The 25,751-nt window shown below is 36.3% G+C and overlaps 2 protein-coding genes across 6 annotated transcripts in view; one reads left to right on the plus strand and one right to left on the minus strand.

Moving 5' to 3' along the window:
• Positions 1 to 1,714: 1,714 nt before the first annotated feature.
• Positions 1,715 to 23,049, minus strand: mthfd2l (methylenetetrahydrofolate dehydrogenase (NADP+ dependent) 2 like). 4 transcript variants are annotated; one of them, XM_015056165.1, is made up of 17 exons: positions 22,964 to 23,049; positions 21,903 to 22,136; positions 21,715 to 21,818; positions 20,597 to 21,388; positions 19,315 to 19,459; positions 19,055 to 19,179; positions 18,827 to 18,949; positions 18,660 to 18,722; positions 18,117 to 18,569; positions 13,642 to 13,746; positions 12,902 to 13,086; positions 11,863 to 11,985; positions 11,040 to 11,192; positions 9,586 to 9,693; positions 5,472 to 5,564; positions 2,365 to 2,490; positions 1,716 to 2,231 (listed from the first exon to the last, which is right to left on the minus strand). In XM_015056165.1, exons 9-17 carry the CDS (start codon positions 18,263 to 18,265, stop codon positions 2,116 to 2,118), a joined length of 1,158 nt encoding a protein of 385 aa, XP_014911651.1. In that variant the 5' UTR covers positions 18,266 to 18,569; positions 18,660 to 18,722; positions 18,827 to 18,949; positions 19,055 to 19,179; positions 19,315 to 19,459; positions 20,597 to 21,388; positions 21,715 to 21,818; positions 21,903 to 22,136; positions 22,964 to 23,049; the 3' UTR covers positions 1,716 to 2,115. The 4 variants fall into 4 exon arrangements, with proteins under 4 accessions (XP_014911652.1, XP_014911651.1, XP_014911649.1 ...); XM_015056163.1 differs by having other exon boundaries at positions 20,597 to 21,629; XM_015056164.1 differs by lacking the exon at positions 19,315 to 19,459 and having other exon boundaries at positions 20,597 to 21,629.
• A 14-nt stretch (positions 23,050 to 23,063) lies between these two features.
• Positions 23,064 to 25,751, plus strand: part of slc20a2 (solute carrier family 20 member 2) — a 99,460-nt gene continuing 96,772 nt past the window's right edge. Inside the window, exon 1 of one of the 2 annotated variants that reach the window (XM_015056162.1) lies at positions 23,064 to 23,332. The gene's annotated coding sequence lies outside the window, so the exon portion shown is untranslated. The remainder of the gene's footprint in view (positions 23,333 to 25,751) is intronic. The other variant, XM_015056158.1, reaches the window with a different exon arrangement.

The raw sequence follows: 25,751 nt of genomic DNA on the forward strand, positions 1-25,751 counted from the left end.
GAAATTGCTAAGATATTGGGGTATGATCACAGAACCATCCAACTTTTTGTTGCAAGTAGTCAGTCTGGGTCAAAGGAAACAGGTTGAGAAAAAAAAATGGAGGCAAATTAACTGAAAAAGATTTAAGAAGAATCAAGTGTGAAACTACCAGGAACCCATCATCTTTCAGTTCTGTCATATTCTGCAACTGCAACCTGTCTGGAGAAACTAGAAGGACAAGATGTTCAGTTTTCATAGACATGGCCAAGAAAAGACAGGCTGAAACCTGACCAACGCTGAATACGACACATAAACTGAGCCAATCTGAGGACAGATTTTTCAAAAGAACTGATGGATGAGAGCAACTCTTGATGGGACCATGGGTGGATCAGTAAGGAGAACAAAGCTCCACTTTGTTTCAGACAGCAGGAAGGTGTAGGTGGGACGTTGATATGAGCTATTAAATATGCCTGGACCTCCAGGCTTAAGGTGAATGAAAACAGTCCACCTCTCTGAACAGTGACTGCAAGGCTGTGATTGCTGTTGAACAAAAAGTTGCCAACATATCAAGAAACTGACAGAAATGGAAGAAAATAAGGAAAATTAAGGTGGAGATTTTGGTCACAAATGTGTTGTCGTTTGTTGTTTATTGGAAAGTTTTTTTAGTTGTTCATTTATAATTCTGACTTAAATTGATGCATATTAAACACTGAGATGGAAAAATGCCTTCATTTGGTTGCACTTGCATTATAGTCCTGCACAAGTACAGTCACCCAGTAATTGTGCAAATACAGATATACTCCTAAAAAAGTCAAAACCTCACATTTGTTTTCTTAAACATTCATGTTGGAGGTTAATAACATTTTAGATTAACAGAGCACTCCGGTTGATGATGAATAAAAATAATCCTTAAAAATACGGTTGCCTAATAAATGTGTACACAGTGTAAGGACCAAGGCAGCAAATGTTGCACAGACTAGTTATGGTGTTTTCCTGTCTACAAGTTGTAAAAAGATAGATTGGCCCAGAAATTGCTCTATATAGATGTATAATTCAGATTTTTGTCATAGATCTGTTTGTTGTACTCTAATTCCATATTTGTTATCAATACTTTCCGTGCCGTTTTAGAATCGTGGTCTGCCTGTAGTTTTAGCAGGAAGTGAACAAAGCTGTTCAGTCTCCGTTGGTCACGTTTCCCAATATTGAACTAACATTAACAGCTGCTTCATTCAGCTTGGCTCTTCTCTCTTTGCAGTGGAGGATGGTTGTCTACAACACAGACAAGTTCCAGTAAGTTTCTTCCTGTCGAACTGGTGCACTACATATGTCACAGGCAGACGTTAGCAAATGGGTAAAATTTAAAATCCCAACACAGTCCACACCTCCAGAAAGCAACTGTTTCTCAAGAGCCCAGACACTCTGGACAAAGCAAATAGTGTAGGATAAGGGGCTGAATATTACCAGGTTGGCACATCTTAACAAATGTCAAAAAGTAAAACAGAAAGAGCAAAAATAATTACCACTGTTCAGCATCCAAAGCCAGAGGGAATGTTTCCCCCCAAAAAGCAAAGCCTCAACCAAAATAAATGATGAGCAAAAGTCTATAAAAACAAAAATAGAACTAATATCATAGAGATACTCTGCTGCCACCATGAGTAGCACAATATTAGTTAATACCTAGAATATAAAACCTGGGTGTGTTTTTGACTAAAAAAAAAAGTTTACATCCAATGAGTCCAATTATACAGAAATTTAATACTGATAATGGAAAAACAAACCCATTGACATGACACTGACTGAAACCCACTTTTATTATGACTTCTTTCTTGCTAATTTCTAAGCATATTCAATAAATCAAAACACTGCAGTAGAAAAAATATTAATCTAACATGTACAAAAGCAAAATCTGAATTGCAATAATAAAATAAATAAATATGGAAGTAAACATGGTACATATCAAGTAGGTTTCCAGGCAAGTATGAAATCTTGAGGTCAAAACTGTTGAAATAAAAGTGTGTAATTGTTCAGCAGAAGGGTTCGTTTTTGAGTGTGTGCTGAAATGTATGCAGGTTATCGCATGTTCCTATGCTTTTACCTCTCTGCAATGCAAACTAAAATGAAGGGTGTATACTTTTTTTAATGCATCAGTGCATTTCTGGCAGCAGTCACAGTGTTTTTCATGAGCATGGCAACAGTCATTGGACCCACACCTCCGGGAACAGGTGTTATGAAACCTGCTTTCTCCTTCACTCCTAAAACAAATATCAGAAACATGATACGGTGTTAAGCAATGCTCTTTATTCATCAGGAAATGCAGGTGATGTGCAGGTATTAAGATATTTCCTCTGCTGAGGCAATCCTGGCAAGATTTATTGCTTGTTTTACCCTCAAAATCCACATCCCCGATGAGCCGGACTTTCCCTGTGTGCTGGTCCAGGTTGCGATTTATGCCGACGTCAATAACTGCTGCACCCTTTTTCACCATGTCTGCTGTGATCAGACCTGGAACACCTGACCAAAGGGGGAACAAAAGGGCATATTTATCAATAAAAAGGAATAAAAACATTTTATTCTTTCTTCCCGTCATGAGAACTTCGCATTCACAATACATCAGCATTTAGATCAGTAACGGCAGATACTAATCACTTTTTAACATATCAGTATTGGTCTCATAAATAAAACTGGGTCAATATTAATAATCAATAATGTTTTATTCAAGTTTGTGTTTTAGGAGTTGAAAGGTGTTGTCCATGTGGGAATTGTTTGGGCAGGTGACGGTGATGGAGCGCAGAGGAGCATGTCAGTGTCAAGGAGTTTTTTTGTTTATTTTCTTTTCTTTTTTATTATTTATTTAACACTGATTATCAATATTAGCCCAGTTTTTCACATTGGTACATCCTTACTGAGAATTTGTGAGGAAAAACTCAGACTTAGGGAGGGGAGTATGAATTAGGCACAAGAATATAAATTAGTGAAGTAGTTCACCAAATATCTTCAAAAACCTCTAATCAAATTATATTAAAGTAATATACATTTAGTGTTCACCATTTCTTTATTTTGAAACTCAGTCAAAGGATTTATTAGTCCAATTCCTCATTAAGTAAATCTATACAGCAACCTCTACTCTGCTAAAATGTGCAAACGATTTTTATATATAAAAATGTATCTTTTATGGTACAATCTCCAAATTAATGTTTTGAAACATAATGTACAACAGAACATTTATTTAATAAAAAGAAATACATATTTTTATATCCTTAGTGCCACATTTATATCCCCAGATAACTCTAGAGACCTCCGTCTCTGTTCCCCATTATTCAACCTTCTCCTCAGGTTTCCCCAAATATTTTTCTCTATTATCTTTACTTTTGAGGACTGAGAAGGTCATTGAGGAATAACAATTTGTGTCTAGTGATGCATTTTTGAGTCGATTCAGCCATGTAGTTGGATCATTATACTGCTACTCCCAATGTAGGCATCTCTTTTCAGCTCTATAGCAGACGTCACCATTTTATTTTTTTAATGTGATCTAATATGAGCTCATTATCCCACATCCTTAAAGTTTCCAAGGAATTTGAGACAATAACCACTTAACATGTAAATATGGTTTTAATGGTTTCTATGGTCTATAGTTGATCCTCAATGCTGTAATGTCCTAACTATGAACTTTGGAGGGGGTTTTTTATGTCCCTTACCATCAGGGATTGGTTCCCTGGGTGAGTCCCTTCGTTTAAGCTCCATCAACACTCTACAGTGGTACTAAGAGCTATTTTTGTTTCTTCAATTGGAAAAGCTTTGTAAATATCAAACTACATTTTCAAAGAATCTATTTGGCGTGTGAAATAATCCAGTTAAATTTCCCAACCAAAGTAATAGCAACTTAAAAATGTATTGAGAGTATGCATATTGAGTGAGATTGAAAAAGAAAAAAAAAATATTTATAATGAAACAGACATAATGTATATCTCACAAACATAAACTTAACTGAAAGGTTCATCTTTTCGTCAAGAAGGGAAACAAATCCTTTAACGTCGTTGGTTATGGGACATTGGTTACACTTCGTCACTGGGAGTGTAACCTGGCACCCCGAACGGCATTTCTACAGTTTTACAAATGATTAATACTTTTACATTCCAACCCTACAAGACCACCTTGTTCTTCATAAAGAGGAATAGAGGTGAAAACAAAACAATTATCTGGAAATTTCCACATTTGCGATGCAGACTTGAACAAGAACTATTCAAGTAAGGACTAGTAAACCTTTTTCATAATCTTTCCTTTTTCTTGGAACAACACCAGCATGCATAATTCCTTTTAGGCAAATTCAAAGAGTCTAAGGGATTAAGGAGTGTTCAGCTGAATCTAAACCTGTTTAGGTAGAAGAATTATAAATGGAGAATGGATTCTGGCACAGTAAACAATTTACAACCCTATGAGAATGAAGTAAATAAAAATGTTTGGTTGCATATAATATCCAGTTTAAAAAAAATTATGAGCCACAAATATTTAACAAACTGCTTCCCAAACTGCATTTATAGTATATCTAATATATTTCTGTAAGCAAAGTGTATTTATATTAACACTTTTCACTGACAAAATCACAAAGAACATCACAGCGAAATGAAGACTGAAAATAAAATGACCAAAATCCACAAATAAAATAAATTAACAAATAAAAGTATGAAAACAGAAAATAAAAATCACAAACAACAAACTAAAAGAAACATTCAAGTCTAACTGATGGCTTGAACGTGTGAAAGTGACTCAATCTGTTCTTTGAAAAGTAAATGAACTCAGTACTCAGATTACTTTTTACAGCTTTTATCAATTACAGCTATTCATGTTTATGAATTTCACTCAGATTTTGTAAAATCTGACCCATTCTATTATAACTCTACCTTTATTGTCAACTGAGACTTTGGAGCCACAAGTGGCTCTTTAGACCTTACACAATGGTTGTCTTATATTTTTAGATACTACAACTACAACTATATATTTTTACTTAAAATAACTTTTTAAAACTCTCCAGGATACTGGACAAAAAGAGTTATATTAAAATTAAATTAAGAGTATTTTTGTTGAGCATTGTCTTAGGCAATGAATTTAGATGAAAACAGGATTTGATGAGATACTATATATATATATATATATATATATATATACTATAAAATATGTGAAATCTGTATTTATTTTCTAGTCTACAGAAAAACTAAACCTGAGTCTATAGAAAAACTGACCTAAAAACTAAACTATTCATGGATATATTCTATTTGCGTTACCTTTGATTTTTTGTTGTTAAATCCAAAAGTATGGGTAGGAATTATTGCATTTAGTAAAAATTGGACTAATAGTACTTCCATTTCCTCAGTTACCATCCAATTCCAACTTACTACCATTTTGTAGCCATTAACAAACACTTGAAGACAGAAGAACTATGAAGATAAAAAGTAAACACTCTCTCTCTCTTTCTCTGTCTGTTAGACTTTAATTACCTGCTGCTGCAATGATGATGTCAGCCAGGATAGTTAGTTTTTTCAGCTGATCCCTTGGTGTACATCTGTGAGCGATCGTCACTGTGGCATCACCTGAGAGGCAAAGAGGAGCTTTTAGGTTGAATTAAGCAACAAAAATAAACAGTTTTTTGTATCTAATGCAGGGTAATTGTTCTTTGTTTTACGTAAATTTAAGTTAGTGAATATGGGAATGGAAACTCGGATTTATCCTCCACAGTGCCAAGATGCTAACATTGCAAGAACATTACACTGAGAATAGGGCAGAACTCTAAAACTTAGTAAAAACCACATTTATTGTCAATGCCATAAAATACTTATGTTTTCACAAATTTTATAGATCTCAAAAACGGCACGTACGCCACTGAATCCAAGTTTCTTCACTATAGCGTGTGGCCCTTGTGACTAAGGAAGTCTTAGACAGAAAAAAATAGAATGTGTCACACTGGAACATTTTTGGGTAAGATAAAGAAAATGATGTAAGGTACAACAAGTCCCAGCACATCGAACCTCCGGGTCGCATTACGGATGAACTGTTATCTGACTTTTAAAACATGCCTTGTGGGGACACATCAGTTTATACAGTCATGCTGTAGGAATTTTGCTTATTCAAATGTCATTGCAAGAGCTTAGTATGCAAAACAAGCGCACAGGTTGAGCTTCAGTTTCATCAGTAATAAAACGTATATTATGAATTGGTAAATATCTAATAATAATTCAAATGGTAAAAATAATATTAAGATGAATGTGACAAATTTGTTCTTGAGAGTTAATGACAAATCAGGACTAAAAATTGCACTAAAGATCAGATCTTATTAATGGCTGAGGATACAGTAAATGTCTATCTGGGGATGGGCGATGCGACAACGTTGGACACCGACGGATTAAAAAATGCTGATGATCAATTAAAGCAAAGAGATTATGAGCGCTGTGCAATGCAGTTCTATGCCCTTGCTCTTATGCATAAGATTTGTTTCCTTCAACTTAAGAAAATAGCTATTATATAGAGAGGTGTTTGGAGAGAGACAGGAGTGCTTAAACTCCCATCAATAATTAATGATCACCTAAAACGCCACCTGAAGTTTATTGTTTTGAATTTGCTTTCTCTTATGCTGGGTCCCCATTTTATTCATTTATTTTGCTCTTCGTTCTTTATATAATTATCAATTATCAATTTTGGTCAGGAAAATGAACATAACTATTGTAAACCCTATACAATTAAAAAGGGAAAAACTTTAACAAACTTTAATCTTTTATAAATACTTTATAAAAAGTATTTAGTCTGCACAAGATGACACTCAGACAGGAAGTAAAACCGTCAACTAAAAACAAAGCTGTGCCACAATTTGATATATTTGCAAGAGGAATATTTTACTATGACACAATGGTAAATACACCATTGAATGTGTCACAGTCAAATACTATGATAAAGTCAATATTATTCATTGACTATACGGATGATTTATTGTCACATTGATCAAAGGGATCAATGTGATGGGATGGGATTAAAAATCCCATCTTGGTCTCTAACTTAATATTAAGTAGAGATAAAATAGAATATTTAACAGTTCCATAGGTACTGCCACAGTGCAGAATAACTTTGCCATATTTTGATTTATAATCACTTTGTATGTACATGATAGTTAGCTGGAACAAAAAATGGTTCAAACAGCAAACCTAACAATCCAGTGCATATGCTCACGTTTCTCATAACTAGAACAAAGAAACGATTCTGATTCATTGATAATATTTCAGAGCCTATGATAGTATTTTTCTTTTCTCTGCTGTACGACACAATAATTGCCCATTCCTAATGGATCCTGCGTCTTAGTCCATACAAAGGTATCAATAGCCTTTGCACACAACTAACTAATTGAAACTTTTTGTGATGCATTTGTATCTTTCATTTATATCCTGGACGAATTTTCTAAAACTTGAACAAAGTTGTGGTATAAAGGTGTTGGAACACCTTTACAACTTGATCAACGATCTATTTAGGCACAGTCAGGATGTTGCTGTTGCATTGTGAAGTTTACATCAACTTTATGGTCACCTGCTGTGAACAGTGTGCTTGACCTTTTATTGTTGGTAATTCTGAGTTTCTTTTCCAAATTAAGAGTCAATCTAGCACAGACCTGCCAACTGAAAAACACATATTGTTTCTGATATATATTAGGAGGATATATATTATGGAGGGTGAGTAAATGTTTCAAGTCTCCTGGATCATTGGCTGTTCTGTCTGAACTGTTCTTATTCCTGCTGGTCTGTTTTTATAAAACTGAATTAACCACAAAGAAAAAAAAATGAAACTGTTAAAGGAAGAGCTAAAGATTTTTGCTCCTGTAACTGATAAAAACTACGGAAAAGTAATATGTAGGGATAACCTTTAAGCCGCCTACACTGATTTCTAGAGTTTCACACAAGTCTGAAGGCGTGGGGGAAACCAGGAGCTCACGGCTGCACATGCTGTGAAGTTCAACTGGAATTTTACATATCCTTTCATCTGAAAAGGGTTGAACCACATAAACAAGTTCTCACAGAGTCTTGTGTTTCCAGATACCTGTTTTGCAGTGACACATAGATAAACTCTCATGAAACTGACAAACAGCTGCATCAATGACAAAAACAAACAGATTTTTAACATTGAAATAATCATACAAGATATAATAGTATGGTAAAATTGTCTTGTTCCACTGGCTGATTATTTCACTTATAACTAGTACTTTTTCCGTCAATATTAAAAAAAATATTTACCTAAAATATGCTATTTCCTGCTAAACGTTACTGGTGTAAGGGGTATTTTTTGGCACACTTTGGATGCCATAGAACCAACTACCATCAGCTAAATCCAACAAGCCATGGAAGTATTATTATCTATGAGTATATATGTTTTGATTGATCATTCCAACATGATAATGTACCATGTCACAAACTTGAATTCTTCTGAAAATGATTCCGACTTAACTGAACTATAACAGCTTCTACAGTCACCAGATCTGAATCTAACAGAACACCTCTGGGATGTAGCAGAACAGCAGATTTGCATCATAAATTCAGCCAACAATGTTGCATCAACAGTGTGAAGCTGTCATGCTGATATGGATCCCAGATTGTCGAGGAATGTTTCAGAAACATTGCTGAATTTATAGCAAAAAGAATTGAATTAGTTTCAAAAACGGGGCTCAATCTGACTTTTTTTAATGAAGTGCCCAGTAAAAGTGTATAGATTTTTAATAAAATGTGATGGTATGAGTACAGTCTTTGTGTGTTTCAGTTAACTTTTTCAGACCAGCACTGGAAATTACCAAGTAACCCATTTTACAGAATGTGTCTACATTTTTTAAAAGGGCATGAATCATGAAAGAAAAGCAGCAGTTAGAAATAAATCTCAAAACTGTTTGTTCAAAAACTGGTAAAACTGGTAAGAAACTTGTTTTCTATACTGGTTTCTTCCGCTCTATGGATTCTTGGAAACTGAAAGCTGGAATTAGCTAAAGGATTTCTGATTGGCTGGGACTGCCACAGACAGGCTGTACATCATTTGCTTTACACATGTAAAGAAATGTGACTCCCTAAAGCCCTTTATTTCCTTTTTTGTAATTTCTTAAAGGAGTTCAGAAACCACAGCTTACTGCAGTCTTTTATTATACTGCTTGGCATGTGTATTGCACCTTGAGTCTCTTTATCGTGTCATATTGCTGAACTTTGACAGTTAAAGTAAATCTTGTTGCTTAATGCAGACAACACCTTTTGAAATCCGTTTCTTCCTTCCTGCACCCATATAAGGACTGGATCCGTTTCCCAGTGGTGCACGGAACCAAATGTTTTGCCCTGATTAAGGCTTTCACACTCCCTTCTTTGTATCCAGCAGGAGACGCATCAGCATTTTTTTTTTCTTTTTGACAAAAAAAAAAGGCAGGGAGTCATTGAAGTGTACATTCATATCCTGACAGAAGCTTAAAACATCAAATATCCTTTAGGGAAAACCAGGATGGTGCAACTTGAATTTTCTATGAAGATGTTTGTCATATTATTGGACTGACCAACTCAGATTGGTGGTACAGATAAAAGAATAAACGCAAATCACTTAGCTTACCTCCAGGGCGTTCATGGTTGCGATCTGTATGCAGCAACATAGCAATAGGCATTCCAACATTTTTGGAGCGACCAGCAACCAAGACATTCTTTCCCACTGTCTCAATTCCTGCGTAAACACATTCCCAGGAAAGAAAGCAACATTTTTTCTTAAAAATCATCCTGATCTTAAAGATACACCGATATTTTGTTGCAAATTTTTATGTCAGGTTGCCTTTTGAACTGGAGGGTTGCACAAACAAGTTTCGTGTAACTTTGTCCTTTTCGAAACATTGTATTTAGGTTGAATACTATAATACAAACAGTGTAGCTTTGTTTGATGTTAAAATGATGTAGCATTAGACTCCACAAGAAAGCCAAAAAAAACCTTAGGGTTCAGAGGTTAGATGGAGATTTTTTTTTTTTTTTTGCTTTTGTAACTTCTGCCACAAGCAAACAGCTGCAGATTGAAGCCAAGGGACTCAGTTATTTGAAGAACAAAAGGGTAAACCTTAAATCCATACAATTTATGTCAATTAAAAGTGCTGATCACACTAGAAATTTGTTGCTCTTAATCAACACATCATAAATTAGGTTGGCAGAGCTCTAGATAAAAGAACATCTCAAAAATAATAACACTGATTGTTTATAAAATGAATGTCTAATTTCTTTATTCTCATAAGTTGCCATTCCAAAATGTACAATAAAAACATCAAGAAATTCTTTCATACCTTTAAAGTTTTTTTTCTTTCCCTTCATTTATATTTTTACCGCCAATTTCTTGCAGCAGATAGAAACCTGCATTTTACGCAATGCTTTTCACCTCCCATCAGTGACACTCTGTGAAGCAACAGTTACCTGAACTGAACTTTACTGGTCAACAGCCAAGTTTGACTGGAGGTTTTGCTTTTTATGGGCACAACCACCAAACATTCTTTCTGAGTTTGTTGTTGGTGCAAGAAAAAATTCCACCATTTCATTTATTTATTTCAATTGAAGGGCTATAATTAAGTTAATGAAAAAAAGTGACTCTAATACTGTGATCACACATGATGTTTTATTTTTTTTCCAACTGATCAAGCCATTTTTCTTTAAATAAATGATCTAAAAGATAAACTAGGTGACATGGTTGTCTGGCTATTACTGTGCCAATTCTAATATGGCACATCCGTACTATGACGTGCATATTGGAGAGACTATAACACAGAATAAAACTGACACAGTATTTATTAAACTCAACACAAGAAGAAACTAAAAACAAACAAACATCCATTTATGAAAGGATCAAACATGATCATAATTATGAAGAGTTTACAGCACATGTTATGGTTACTAGCAGCACTAGCAGCAAGGAATGGTTATATTACCATGAGAACTAGTAGATCTTTACTGCCCTCTAGAGGATCATTTGTTCAGAACAAGTACAAGTAAACAAAATGAAAAAGACGTGTGAGATTTAGAACCGTTCCGGTTTACCTGCTCTTTTGATCATCTCCCAGACCGCTGCAGGCGTCGCAGGTACCATCGATCTCTGGTCCAGGCACAACTTTCCAATGTTCACAATATGGAAACCGTCAACATCCTTCTCTGGAGCGATTGCATTACACACAGCTCGCTCGTTGATGTGCTCTGAAGAACAGAGTGAAACAAAATACATATGATTACATTAAACCTAAATACTTATTCATTATTATTATTAGTTTGTGCTACTTTTTTTTAAAAAAAAAACATGCTTTTCATTCATTAATTTACTTAACTATTACTAAACCGACCTATGTGTCTGATAAAGGTAAAATTAAATTGCAAGTTAATTGCAACAGTATAAAAAGCAACAAAAGATGGGGTGTTGCTTAAATGTAAACATGCTAGTTATCACTTTATTTGATCTAAAGTGATCAAATAAGTCCAAAAGGAGTGTTAAAGCATTTTTTTTTTTATTAGAACAGAATATACTTTATTGATCCCCAAAGGAAAATTGCTTATATGTTGACAAGCTACTCCATCCAAGGTGTTAAATATTAGTAAATACAAATATAGCCACAAGTGATGTAAAACTGATACAAAAATTATGTACGCAACAGTAATTTAAACATAAATAAAAACATAATAATAATAATAAGAAGAAGAAGAAGAAGAATTAACATGGACATGTTAATCTTTCAACACAAGCTGCAACACAGTTAAAGCTTTTAATTGCTCTTTTCACATATATGTAACTATACATATATATATAGTTTGCACTATAGTGCTCACCTCTTAACATGGGTAACTAAATCTCCAAAGGGTTCTGTTTGCTTACCTGGAAGTGGCAGCTGCACCAGGAGACCGCTGACCCTCCAGTCACGGTTCATCTCATCAATCAGCTCCAGCAACTCCTCCTGGGAAACCGAGCTGGGCCGAACCACTGTGTCACTGGAAATACCTGGAGATTGTCAAATACAACACTATGAGCAATAATCAATGTATTTTTAAATGCAGTAGTCCTGTTTTTATGATCTGAAATTTATACATTATTCTAAAATATGTTTGCAAAACAAAGAAAAACTAACTTCTTAGTTTTTCTTAATTTGTATGTTCACATAAGGCTGACGTACACATGCATCTCAAAAGAGCATTGAAAAGTTACTTTGATTCAGCAATTAGATTCTAAGAGGGAAACTCAAATATTACAGAGATTCAAGAACATAGCAATACACATGAAATATTAATTTCTGTTTCTTTAATGATACTAGATCGCAACAAATCAAAGCCCAAATATTTCAAGAATTCGTTTTGTTTTTGTTTGTTCTGTTTTTGTTTTTTTTATTTGTCCATGTACTGCAGTACAAGCCCACAATATCTGGTGATGTAGAGATTTATTTAAACCTCCAAATAGGTACTTTTTGAGCCCAGGTAAGACACTTCTTATGGGCTGTCACAAGAAATGGGACAGAAGCACCAACTCCTGGCACATTCCACAAACTGTGAATCTCTGACAAACTCTTGGATGTTTTTTTTTTTCTTTCTTTCAACTAAATTTTTGAAGACTATGTTTGGACTCACCAGATTCTTTCACAATGATCTTCTGTGGTTGATGCATGATGTGTAGCCAGTAACATAATCATTATATGACATTTGTGAGACACATATCCCTTCTCTATTGGTCTTGTTTATTATTTTAACATTATAAAGAAAAATTAAACATATTCTGTATGTAAAGATCCTGCATAATATTCACTATCGGTATTTGAACTGAATTACAGAAATAGTGTATTCAAACTTAATGAGATGCATGTGCATGACTGCACCGTACACACTGAGGAAAGTGTTGAGAAAGACACACACTGCTCATATCTGACCCAGGATGGTGGCTGCCCGGGTCTTGTTCTTAACATAGGTATGACTGGCTGGGTCATCTCCGACTAAGATGACGCCAAGATGGGGTCTCATGTTGCCATGAGCGACTAGCTCTTCCACATCACGCTGGATTTCTCTGTGAATCTGACGGGCCAACTCTGTTCCTGAAATCACCACAGCACTGTGCCTGGAGAAGTTTGTAGTAAAGAAAAGAAAGAATTTATTTTTTGAGAAGCAACTGGAATAAAACTGTGTTCTAAAAAAATATATATGCATATTTAGAATACATATTTTTCTTTTTTGAGAGAAAAGACTCTGAAGATTGAAACAATTCCTACTAACTGACTATGAAAGTGTAAACTGATCTTAGTCATTTTCCATGGATATGGATATATATGGGTGGGATTTAAACGTAAAGTAACTAATCAGTGCAGGATACAAACGCTTTATCTGTCCTTCGGCAATGTCACTGAGTAACCGATAAAAATGGAATAGTGAGCGTGAACATGATTAGTAAACACTCGTTTCTAAGTAAGTTTGTTTTGTTTTTTTCCCACATGCCGTTTAACGCCCATTTACCTTGCGCCCTCTACCGGTTACAGTGAGCACTGCCGTCAGTTACAATCCTTCCTCTCACATCTGACGTACTCGCATTGCTTCCACCGGTGCCGAAACGCCGCTCTCCATCCCTTCCATTTATTTCAACAAAACATGGCACTACTTTCAGTGTGACAGCGTTTACCTTCTCGCAGAGTGGTACAGATGCCTCCTTTGACTCTCGTACTTTCTGTGCATCCGCAGTTTGGCACGGCAACAGTGAAAGTGTGCAGTTAACGGTGAGCAAATCCTGAAGGAGGAGCGTAGAGGTGAAATAGAAGCCGCCATATTTGTGCGTGTGTACGTCGTGCGTGTGTACGTGCGTGCACAAAAGGGGATGGGTAATATAATATAGGTTCTATTTGAATCATTATGTTCTACATAGAGTATGTTTTTGATTTTTAGTAAGAAGAGGAGTTTTGATGTTTAACCACTAAATAAACATTTATGTAGAAAGGTATAACAGTTATCAAATATAATCTAACATAAAAATCTGTTTTGAAGGCAGAGCAAACAAAAAAGTATATTTCAGTAATGAAAAAAAATACTGACAATAATTTCTTCCTGCGAGATCATATTGCTTGAAGCAACCATATACATGTAACCCTAAATATGGTTTGAATGTGAAATAGTAGTGAAGACAAAAAGTAGAAAAACAATAGAAACACTTAGACCAAGTGTGAACAAAAAACTATTCAGCTTTAGTCTTTTTTAAAGTCTCAATCACAGTTGTATCTCTTGCTTCAATTGTGATTGCAATGTTTTTATTTTAAACCATTGAAATAAAAATAATTCCCAGAGGACATTCTAGAATGGTAGTTTGTTTTTTTATAGTCAAAAGTGTGTTTCCTAATCAAACCTTAATATTGGGAGCACAACATTAGAGTATTTTCTAAATGAAGCACCAATACATAAAATGTATTATGTCAAACTGGTGTAATTGGAGGCATTTAGTCCTTGTTGCACCTTTAGATAGTTGTATTTTTAAATTAGCCTGTAGTTTGTACATGATTCTCCAGATTAATTGGATACTCAAATAAGGGTGCTACACTAATTTGCCACAAGATGGCAGCAAATGTTTGTTTTAGTAAGGATAGAATAGCAATATTCTTTATTGTCTCAGAATCATGAAATGTATGTGCAAAAGTGACAGGAAATCAAAGAAAATAGACTCACAAAAATAGAATACATTATATGTAAAAACAGAATAAACAAAACAAATGAAATGGTGTAAATAAAAAATAATAATTGTGTCACACCTGATAATTTGGGAGCAGAAAAGGCATACGTCTGTTCTTTCTACGATTCAAGATATTTTTGATGTGAAATATGAACCAAATAGTTACTTAAAACTGATTAAAGAAATCCACAGTTTTTTTTTCAATTGAAGTATAAAAATACCATTTACACTAAAGTACAAAAGTTTTTGAAAATATTTATGAAGATGAATAATTTGTATGAGAATAAAAATTAAGATATGATTGTAAAAAAGAAAAAGGAATGATCAGTTATCAGTCATACTTTACAGCAAATTCACATGGATTTACAATTATAGAAAATTGGTGACTTTTAGGAGTAAGATAGTCATTATTGGTGAAAACTCTGGTATGATTTTATGTATTTATCTTTGGAAGTAAATCTTTACACCATCACAACACTTTCTTGTAGCTCAAATCACAGATACTTTAACTTTCAGATTCATACATTAAATATGTGCAAATGTTGACATGAAAACATGATTCTATTCTTATTTTCCTATAAACATTAACATAAACCCTGCCTACCTCATTACATCCATTCTAGAGGTCATGCAAACATTAGCCAATATTTTCCAGCACATATGCAATAACGTGTCGCTGTTAAGTTTTAATGTTGTTGTGCTGCTCCCTATATGTTCAGTGCAAGCTTGTAAACTAACATGTACCAGTTACTCAGCTCTAACTGTTTTAAGTTTAACAACCAGTCTCACAGATGTGTGCATAATGCAGCACGCTATTGTTAAAAAGTAAAAGAAAAAAAAAAGAAGAAAGAACAAAGAATTTTGTAAAAACTGTTGGTGTCTCAATATTAGACACCAGAGGTTTCTAATGTATTTAAGTGCCAGGCTTTGCAACAACAACAAAAAAAAAAAAAAAAGATAAATGGACAAGATTTTGAGTCTTGTTTGTTTTTAGAAGATCATATCACTTAGTTCTGGTTGAAAACAAGTTATTGATTTTAAAGACTGTGGAACACATGACACATTTAGAGTAAAGGTTTGTTTGAGTGGTAGGAGTGGTGCTAGAAATCTTGGTAAACACCACACCCAGACCAGGCCTGCCTGGACATGAATACATATACATAGAAACCAATTTGCAGATTTTAGTACATACATGTTTGGTAGGCAAATCTATATGCTGGTTACATAACTCAAAACACATGCACAAACCTCAAAATTACTTTTGATTTTCCAGTATCAAACAAACTCCGCTGTAAATATTACAATAGTGATCTGGACCTCAGAAGGATTGAGAGAAATCCTTCTCTCAATCTGTTTCAGCAGCCTTACCTGCTGAAACATTTTCATAATTAGATCTGTATAGGTATTTACCCTTTAATTTTTGTATGTTTTTCCTCATTTTGATCTGAGAAAAAGTTCCACAAAGCCAGAATATTCAGCAACAATTAATCATGTCTAAACGCATCTGATTTTTTAAATATTTTAGCAGCAAAGTAGAAGAGTTAACTAAACATCTGGTTTTGCTTGCAGATGTCAATTAAGCTGGGTATAGACTCTGTTGAATACTATTGTATATTCTACAGTTAGAAGATTTCACAATATTAAGAAATTCAACTTAATGTCTTATAGCTGTGACTTAAAAAAATATGGCTTTAATGTGTGTACCTGAACAAACTGTATTAAGTTGTTCTGGTCTTTAACAGTAATTTACTGGTGCAGTCATGCCTCAACAAGTTTCAATAAGTGAAAGGAGAAAATCTGTTTCAGGTCAGACTTAATTGTGCTAACGTGATCTTATAAAGGGTTTTACAATCCTCCTTGGAAGAGAAAATTCAAACAAGAATTGGCACAAATGGATTACTGTTTGTTTTCTGTTTCGGTTATTAGGCATTTTGATTAAACGGAGAAATCTTGTTGAAGTTTAAGCTCATTTAATTGCCCTAAAACGCACCCCTCCTTCTTCGCTCCCACCCACTGTTGTTGACTGGCGCGGACGGTTACAAAACATTTACGCCTTAAACACTGGTAGCCTCTACCAGTATTATTAGATCCTGGTGTTGTGCCGAGAAACGCATGCCTGCCGAGAATTACATGCCCAGTCGCGGGAACGCGCATTGTTCTAAAAACTCTCGTAGATTGATGAGAAAATATGACCGAAGAGACAACTTTTGTAACATTATTATGTTTCTTAACCATGAAAGCCCTAAAACGGCGGGTTTTATTTCGGAGATGAATTGAAATAGATACGGTTTTGACACCTTTATTGAGACATACGAGTCGAACAGTTTCTGATGAATATGGCTAATGGTTTGCTATTGCTGGGCTTCAGATGACGTAGCATCGAAGTCAGGAAGTAAATGCAGCCCGTTTACTTCTGTTGATCAAAATGCCTACAGTTGTTCTAACCGTTCTATAATAGAGAGAAAGGTAAACGTTATTTTTATGTTTCGAAGGTAGTTCGAAACACAAGGTAGTCACAAGGGAGTTGATTTTAAAAACTTACCGATAAAAAGACGAGAAAAATGGATCAACAATCTACGGCTAAAAACACAAGGTGCAAAAGCTAACAATGCCAGAGTTTGTAGCGCCACTTTCTCACAGGAACGATCGCATTGTTTAAATTGTATTTCAGATATTTTATTGGACAGTTACTTAGAAGGACAACCATTAAATGTAAGGTAAGATATTTTATTTTTACTCCCTGGCGTGGTAGTCCCCAGAGTGCTAACTTTGTTAGCATCTAGCTCAGTGCTGAGTCCCGGACAGAAAATATGTTTATCCAGCAGGACTTTGATGCGAAAGAAAAAAAAAAGCTGACTAAATTAAATTTAACTTACCCAGCCATACAGTCGGTCAGTCAAGTGAGCTGTGACTATTCCCCACATGGTTCGTGCCTGGGCATTATTTGTGTCCAGACACAAACATGGGGTTTCTGTAGATCACAGGGAATAGTTGACCCAAATTGGACCTGAATCCAGCGTTCTACAACTCAACGTTACCATACAACTCCAGCATGCAAGCCAGCAATTCCCCGCTTTTTCTTTTCTTTCATGTGTTAAGCTACACCCTAATAGCTTAACGCATGACAAACCAGAGGTCCATTATGTAGAAAATTTTATATTACAGTTTAAGTTAGCCAGAACTGTTCATTATCTTAAAAGTTCTACTCATGCAAAATAGCATCAGATTAATGGCAATGTGATTAGTTGGCCACCACTTTCATATTGATATTTATGTTTACATCAAAAAGAGGACATAAAGTAACGTATTCAATATCTTGGTAGATTGTGAGGATTTGGTTTTCTGTGTGTCAATTTAGTTCCTGTGTTGTCTCGGCTGCCCTTGATTGCTCCCAGCTGTGTCTCTTGTTCCCTGATTATCCCTTGTGTATTTAATCCCACCTGTGTTCTCTGCTCCTTGTTGGATCCTGGTCGTGTCTGTCGTTGACTAGTTCTGTTCCAGTTGCTACCAGTGTGAGTTCCTTGCCTAAATGCTCATCTGTGCTGCCTGGACTTTTTGTGCCCTTTTTTATCACCATTAAAACCATCATTTACTCTGCAACCTGGGTCCACCGTGTCCATCCTTATCATCACCAAAACGACAAATCATGACATAGATAAAGCTATCTATCTAAAGATAAAGATGTATGTGGAAAGAGAGAGCACAGTAGACATTAAGGTTATATAAATTGACAGTACATAGAAAATATAAGTAGTCCTAGTCAAGTACACATTTTTGTTAACAGCACATTAAGAGCAAACACACCACATGAAACATCATCTTGCTGGATGGCATGTTGGACTGTTTCACATTTCCACCTTGATACTTTCATCCCTTTGCTTCTCATAAATGTGCTTGGTGAGAGGATAAAATGTTAAATTAACATTCTACTGAACCAATTATTGCATTTTTGATAATAAAACATTTTTTCTTGTTTTACTCACCTTACTGCCTCCAATGGTGACTTTAACAATCCCCACAATTACTTTGAATTTTTCTGGATCAATCTAAGAAAAAAAAAGACAAGTAGAAAAATAATTACAACACTTTATAAACCACAAACGGATGTCATCAGATGTCATTTAAATTTTAAAAAGCCTTCCACACAAACCTTTAACCTGGAACTTTTTTTGAGCCAAACCCGTGACATTTCAAAGCTGTCAATTAGCGTGGCTTGTTGCTGTTGATTCCAATTAAAGTTGTTGACCATGAGATGAAGGTAGGCATTAATAAACTGAAAAGAAAGATTCATGTTTTAAAAGAACAAGTTTAATGCATAGCTCCATCTATCCATCCATTCATCCATCCATCGTCTTAAGTTTTATTGAAATTAAGGTACCTCACTCTCCAGCTTTTGTCCAGGACAAATTCTGGCAAAGTCCCAGCAAAGTAATTTGTATGGTCCTATCTTTGACAGGAGGACATGGGTGCCTTTATGTGTTCATCTCCATACCTTGTTTAAAACTAAGAAATATTTCATAGAAAAAAAAAAAGTTAGACATAAATACAGAAGTACATTTAAAATATTATGCCAATGTAGACATTTCATAATTACACATTTTATCTAAAAGTTTGAAAATATCAAAACACACATTCTACCTCTGAATTGCTGGGCTTCAGATGACGTAGCATCGACATCACCCAATGCAGATGGAGGGCCGGAAGTAAATGCAGCCCATTTATTTCTGTTGATCCAGCATTAAAATGTTTAAACTCTGTGTTCTGTGCGGTTGTTCCAACGGTTCTAATAGAGAGAAAGATAAACGTTATTTTCGTATTTTTAAGGTAGTTGGTCACAAAGGAGTTCATTTCAAAAAATAGGAAAAAAGTAGATCAACAATCTACAGCTAGAAACAGGAGGTGCGGAAACTAACACCAGAGTTTGCAGCTCTCACCTTCTAACATGTAAGATTGCATCATTTAAATTGTATTTTCAGATGTCTTTTTGGACAGTTACTTAGAAAGACAAGCATTCATATGTGAGATAAGATGTACTATTTTTACGCCCTAGCGTGGTTGTCCTCATAGTCCTAATGTTGTTAGCAGCTAGTTCAGTGCCAAGTCACGGACAGAAAATATGTTTATTCAGTAGGACTTTCATGCTAAAAAAAAAGAAAAAAAAGTTAAATAAATTAAATATAACCTACCCTACCCAGCCATACAGTCACCATGAGCTGTGACTATTCCCCCACATGCTTCGTGTCTGGCCACCAAGTATATTCGTGTCCAGACACGAACATATCTACATGTACATCTGTAGATCGTGTTAATAGTTGACCTACATTAAACCTGAATCCAGCGTCCTACAATGATTCAACATTAATATACAACTCCAGCATTAGCTAAATAAATGATTTACCAGGAGATCCAAGCACATAGAAATAACATAGGTTAGTTCGTTGTTAGCAATAGCATTGTTATCATAGACTAATTACTTAAAATAGCACAATTCACTACTCACCTGGCAGAAACAAGTCCATAGCCATCTAAAGCTTTTTTTTATTCTAAAGACTTGACCCAATTGGAAACTAAATGATTGTATTCTCCAGGCTTTTGAAAACTTTCTTCTGACTCGTGGTATAATATGAGGTCTGCGGCTCCAGGTAGTCATGTGAATTGCCTAGACACCGGATAAATCCTCAAGATTATAAGAGAAGTCTTTTTTACCGAGATAATACGGATCATATTTTTTCCAGATGCCTCATCTGTTCCAGTCTATTTAGGGAATTGGCGTACTTGTTGTGATAAATTTGGCTTTGTTTTGAACCGGAGAAATCCACTTCCGGCCCTCCATCTGAATTTTGCGCGTCATCTGGGTGACGTGTCTGAAACCCAGCAATAGATTATGCAAGGTCAACGTAATTTCTACATGACATAATACCTGTTGAAATCGTGTCAGATAAGGTGGTTGTAGGGGTTGTAGGAGCCGAGGTGGTTGAAGGGACTGTAGGAGCCGAGGTGGTTGAAGGGACTGTAGGAGCCGAGGTGGTTGAAGGGACTGTAGGAGCCGAGGTGGTTGAAGGGACTGTAGGAGCTGAATCGATTGGAAGGACTGGAGCCGAGGTGGTTGGATGCAACTGTCGGAGCCGAGTTGGCTGGAGGGACTGTAGGAGCCGATGCGGTAGGAAGAACTGTAGGAACTGAGGCGGCTGGAGGGACTGTATAAGCCGAGGCAGTTGGAAGGAATGGAGCCGAGGCGGTTTTAAGGAATGGAGCCGAGGTGGCTGTAGGGAGTGGAGCCGAGGCGGCTTGAGAGACTGTAGGAGCTGAGGTGGTTGGAAGGGCTGGAGGAGCTGATGTCTGGGCTCCTGTTTTTGGTATTGTTATCTTGTGTGGAATTTGTGGCTTTTGTAGTTTAAAGTGTTTTAGGTGATTGATGTTGATGTTTTTATACAGTGCTCCATTGTCTGCAATAAGGTCAGCATTCTTTCCCTGGAGGGCTGAATGCTGATCAATGGTCCAAGAAAGTTGGACTCCAACTTACCCCCTTTTCTTTGTTGACTTACATTTTGTCAACACCAACTGTTTCACACTTTCTGCTAGCTGAGTGCAAACTTTTCTCTGTCAAGGTTTGTGATCTGGTCACATTTTCCTTGATGAGATCTTTTATGGCATCCAGATGCTTTGCATTCAGTCACAGTCTCTTCCTCCATAAACTGTGGGGACTGTTGTTCTGTAACACACATCAATGGAATTGATATGTGATTACAATACAATTGAAACTTCACTTTTTAATGTTTAAAACCTCATATTTCTCAGGGATCTCAAATGGATACCGAGCTTCCCTTCCAAACATTAAAAAGAAAGATGAAAACTTTGTGGTCATTTGTTTTTTTGTCCTAAGTCCAAATATTACTGTGTCCAGATACTCGTCCTAAGTGTATGGTTTGGACCCCAAAAGTTTGTACAGAGATCTGAAAAGAAGCAGTTTAATATTGGCATTATAATATGATTTAACTTGTGAAATTGGGACTCTAATTGTAGATGAGTATCTGTTACCATTGGATAGTGCCGTTCATTCTTTCTTCCAAACCGTTTGTCTGTGGATGGTAGGGTGCGCAGAGACTCGTTTTAATCCCAAGTTTTTCACAGATGTTCTTTGTCTGTCACAACCATAAAAAAAGCATAACTCAAAGAACTGCATGTCATATTTGAAAAACAGAAATGTTGATGGAATAAAACTTTACCGAATTCACAAACTCTGTGCCTTGGTCTGTTAGAATTCTTTTTGGTGCCTCAAATTGAAAGAGAAATTTAAGTATTTGTTTTGTGACCTCTTCTCCTGTTTTTGAGGTAATCAGGTATGCCTGTGTCCATTTGGTGTAATAGTCGGTCATCACACAGATGTATTGATTTCCACTTTCTGTGGCTTTCAGTCTCCCTTTTAGGTCCATTCCAAACAGCTCAAACGGTTGTGAAACCTGTATGGAAAGAGAGGAAAAAACATACAATAACAGATTGGATTTAAACATTTCATTTAGCATTATGTTATGGTTGTCAAAGTAGAGTAACAGACTATAGTCCTTTAATTGTTTTGTTACAACCAATACCTTTATTGGGGTGTGTTCAGCGGTGTCCTTTATTTTATGTCCTGCAGACCGGCAAACAGCACACTCTGATACGAGCAGAGGTGATAGCATTTGCAAATATATACGTGTATATGCACACACACACACACATATATATATATATATATATATATATATATATATATATGAGAAAAAGCAGTCAGAAGTACGATGAAATACATTTGTTGTTAAAGGGGAGGCTAAAAAAAACGTCCCCCTGACTGAGAAGATTGAAGTATATTCGGTGAGAAAGAGGAGGATGACCAAAACATTAATGTCTTGATCAAAGTGCATGAAAGGTCCGTCTGGGACGGACGCATGGTCTGGACAGCCATACAGAAACATCCATCTGTAAAAAGGTAAGTTGATGCTTTAATTTCCTTCAAAGTCTCCAGAAGTGGATCTTTATCTGCTGCTGTCTTCCATAATTCAAGAAAAAAATAAGCCAGAGTACAAGCGTGGGTACATTGGAACAAAATGACCTCACAGTGCAAAAAAAAATAAACACAGTGAATGGTATTCACATGGATCCATCACTGATTTACAGCAGTGTTAGTAGAAATCTATTAGAGATTAATATGTCTTCAGGTGGTAATAAAATGTGCATTCAGGGAAAATGTTGATCTATTCAACATTTTTTAAAACCTATGTCTTGCAGATATTAAAATATTTCATCTCACCATGCAATGACCAGACTGACTCCCTCTCCGCCCTCCTTCATCTCAAATCTGACATCCAGAGTAGCGCAGAAACGGACGGACGGCTCTTCCCCCTCCTCCTCCCGCAAACGCCCGGATGAGACCAGTAGCAGCAGGCGACATTCAGGGCACCATGGTCGCATGATTTGGCCGAGTCGAGAGGGTAATCAACCCGGGTCGAATTGGAGCGACAGAACCGTCAGCCACTGCTGGAATCTTGACATTTTCGACGCAGCCCACGTAGACGCTGTTCTGGGGAAAATACACGCAGAAGACAGACAGGCGTGGAGAAGTAGGAGGCGGATAGAGAACGGTGGCACATTTCTCCGCTTGCGGTGTCTTATTTCGTTGGTAAGTACATTTTGTTTAACGTTAGAAAACCCCGCTGGCCATGTGGATTTGTGCTTTCGGTGGGATTTCAGTCGCGGTTAGCGGCTCGTGTGTGCTTTGCGTCTGTGTGGGCTATATTTTAGGAAGGAAACGGGCCTGCTGAGTGTGAATACAGCGTTTAAATGCACACATATTTAAATTAGCTGGCCACAACAACCACAGTGAGATATTACATTTCTCTGTTGCTTTTTCAAACTCCTCGCCATTGTTGCACGTTTAAGATAAAATAAGTGTCAATCTTTCATTTTCCTATAATTTCAGTGAAAAATGTTTCCAAATATGAGTGAATGGAGTTGCACGTGTGTTGACTCTACAGCTGACAATAGCACCAACTCGTTTTCCTTAATTTATAGCTTGTTCGGTGTATTTTAACGATTAAGAGAAGCTGCAAATTCCGACATAAGACGAAACCAAGCATCCAAGAGATGCATTCACCTCCTATCAAGTCAATTAGTTGTTTATCACTCGAGTTTATTTCCCTCTGTTGGGCTTTTCGGAGTAATCTTTGTTCTGGGCATGCGCACTAAGTGACGCCGATGTCTCCCCATTGCCCAATAATAGTAGTGACATAAGAGAAGACTCTTTAAGTGCCAGAAATGTATGAGGAGACTTTCCCTTGATCTTTCTATCTTCCAAAACCGGAATGTTACTGTCTCAGTATTTTAATGTCGTCAGTTTGAATTGTTTTCGGGAGCTCCAACTACACAGGCAAACAGGACATCATACGCAGTATAACAAGTTTGTCATCATTGCGTCTCATTATTTCAATGGCCATTTTCCTCGAAGCATATCCACACCCAGAGTACAGGGTTAGGTAAAGAATAGGCACGGGCCAGTTACCTGTATCAAGGTATATTGTTTTTTTAATTAAATTTTATTGGAATAAAATAAAACAGCTAAAATTATCTATGATGCTATGGTTTAAACTCATTTTAGTGCGCTAGAGGAAGCACCATATTTTGTTTTAGTTGAGTGTTTTTGTGAATTGTGGAGATAAGTCAGAAAATGTTTGCATATAATTACATTTTGTTATGTGTTATTGTGTGGAGAGTTTGTATTACAGCCTGATTCCATGTATATTGGTTGTAATTCCTCTACTGCCCAGTTGACCCTAACAAAGTATGCCATAGTATGCCTCATCAAACCAAAATAACCGCGCAACCTTCTGTCAGTAAATGTTACATACTGAAGTTGCATAGCCGTATCGGCCTGCACTAAACTTTAATCACTCTATTAAAAGTTACTTTAAATGATCACTTGTCTTGGTTTTTATGAACTTATAAACATAATTGCTACACCACATTCTGGGAGAGAAAGGTACACCAACTGAAAACATCAGGTACAAAATTACAATAACTACAAAATACTATAAAAACTAAATGACCAGTCCCTGTTGGCTACATTGACCCAAAACACATAGTGTTCAATGTTAAATGCGCAGACATATATTGGACGCAGCGTTCTGTCCATTTTTGTTATTACTTGAGGTTTGAGTTGAAAGTTGATTTACAGATTTACACAGGCTCTTTACGCAGACGGGAAACTTTTTGATTCATGGTCCCTTGATAGTCCCAACTATCAAGGGACCATGCTTTAAAGCGATGGTGGACCAGCTCTATACCTCTGGGGAGTTGCTGAGATGCTCAGAGGAGTTGTTCAATTTACATGGGTTTTGCAAATTTGCAAAAGGTTTGTGATCATACCTGTGTAAGAGTTTTTTGGGGTTTTTTGTCAGTGGTGTGATTGGAGGCTCAAGATGCAATAAGGCTGGGTTGTCAAACTCCAGTCTTCAATGGCCACTGTATTGCATGTTTTTTTTTGTTTTTTTTTTTTTTGATGTGCCACTAGTTCAATACACCATGATCAAATTTACCAATGTAGACAAGTTCTTCAGAGTCCTGATGGCTTAATTATTTGATTCAGGTGTGTTGCAGCAGAGGCACATCTAAAAGTTGCAGGACACTGGCTCTCAAAACCTGGAGTTTAGCACCTATGCACAACAGGAGCTGTGTCTGCGCTCTCAGTAAAAAGTTGTTCTTGTTGTGGGTGTGGGTGTGGTGTTGGGTTCCACTTGGGCTGACCCTTGTAACAATCCTGTTTGTGGTGGTCTTGCATAAGATCATTAAGGTGTAGTCACGTAGGAACTGGTCTCAGCTTTGGGAACATCAGGATTTCATTTTTGTTTCTTTTTCAAATAACGTATGTTTTGTTGTAATCTTCAAGCTGTGACTTTCAATGCCCACTGGAGTGGTTCCAAGTCTGAGCTCATGGTTCTCAACAGAAAAAAGGTGGTTGAGGGTCAATCCAGGCTTGAATGAGCTGCGATCTTCCAGAATAGGCTGGAGAAGGAATCCCAAGATGTCCCTCATTGACCTGTAAC

Source organism: Poecilia latipinna, unplaced genomic scaffold, assembly GCF_001443285.1.
Source record: "Poecilia latipinna isolate Pla-1442-1.1 unplaced genomic scaffold, P_latipinna-1.0 Scaffold1361, whole genome shotgun sequence".
Classification (NCBI taxonomy): Eukaryota; Metazoa; Chordata; class Actinopteri; order Cyprinodontiformes; family Poeciliidae; genus Poecilia; species Poecilia latipinna.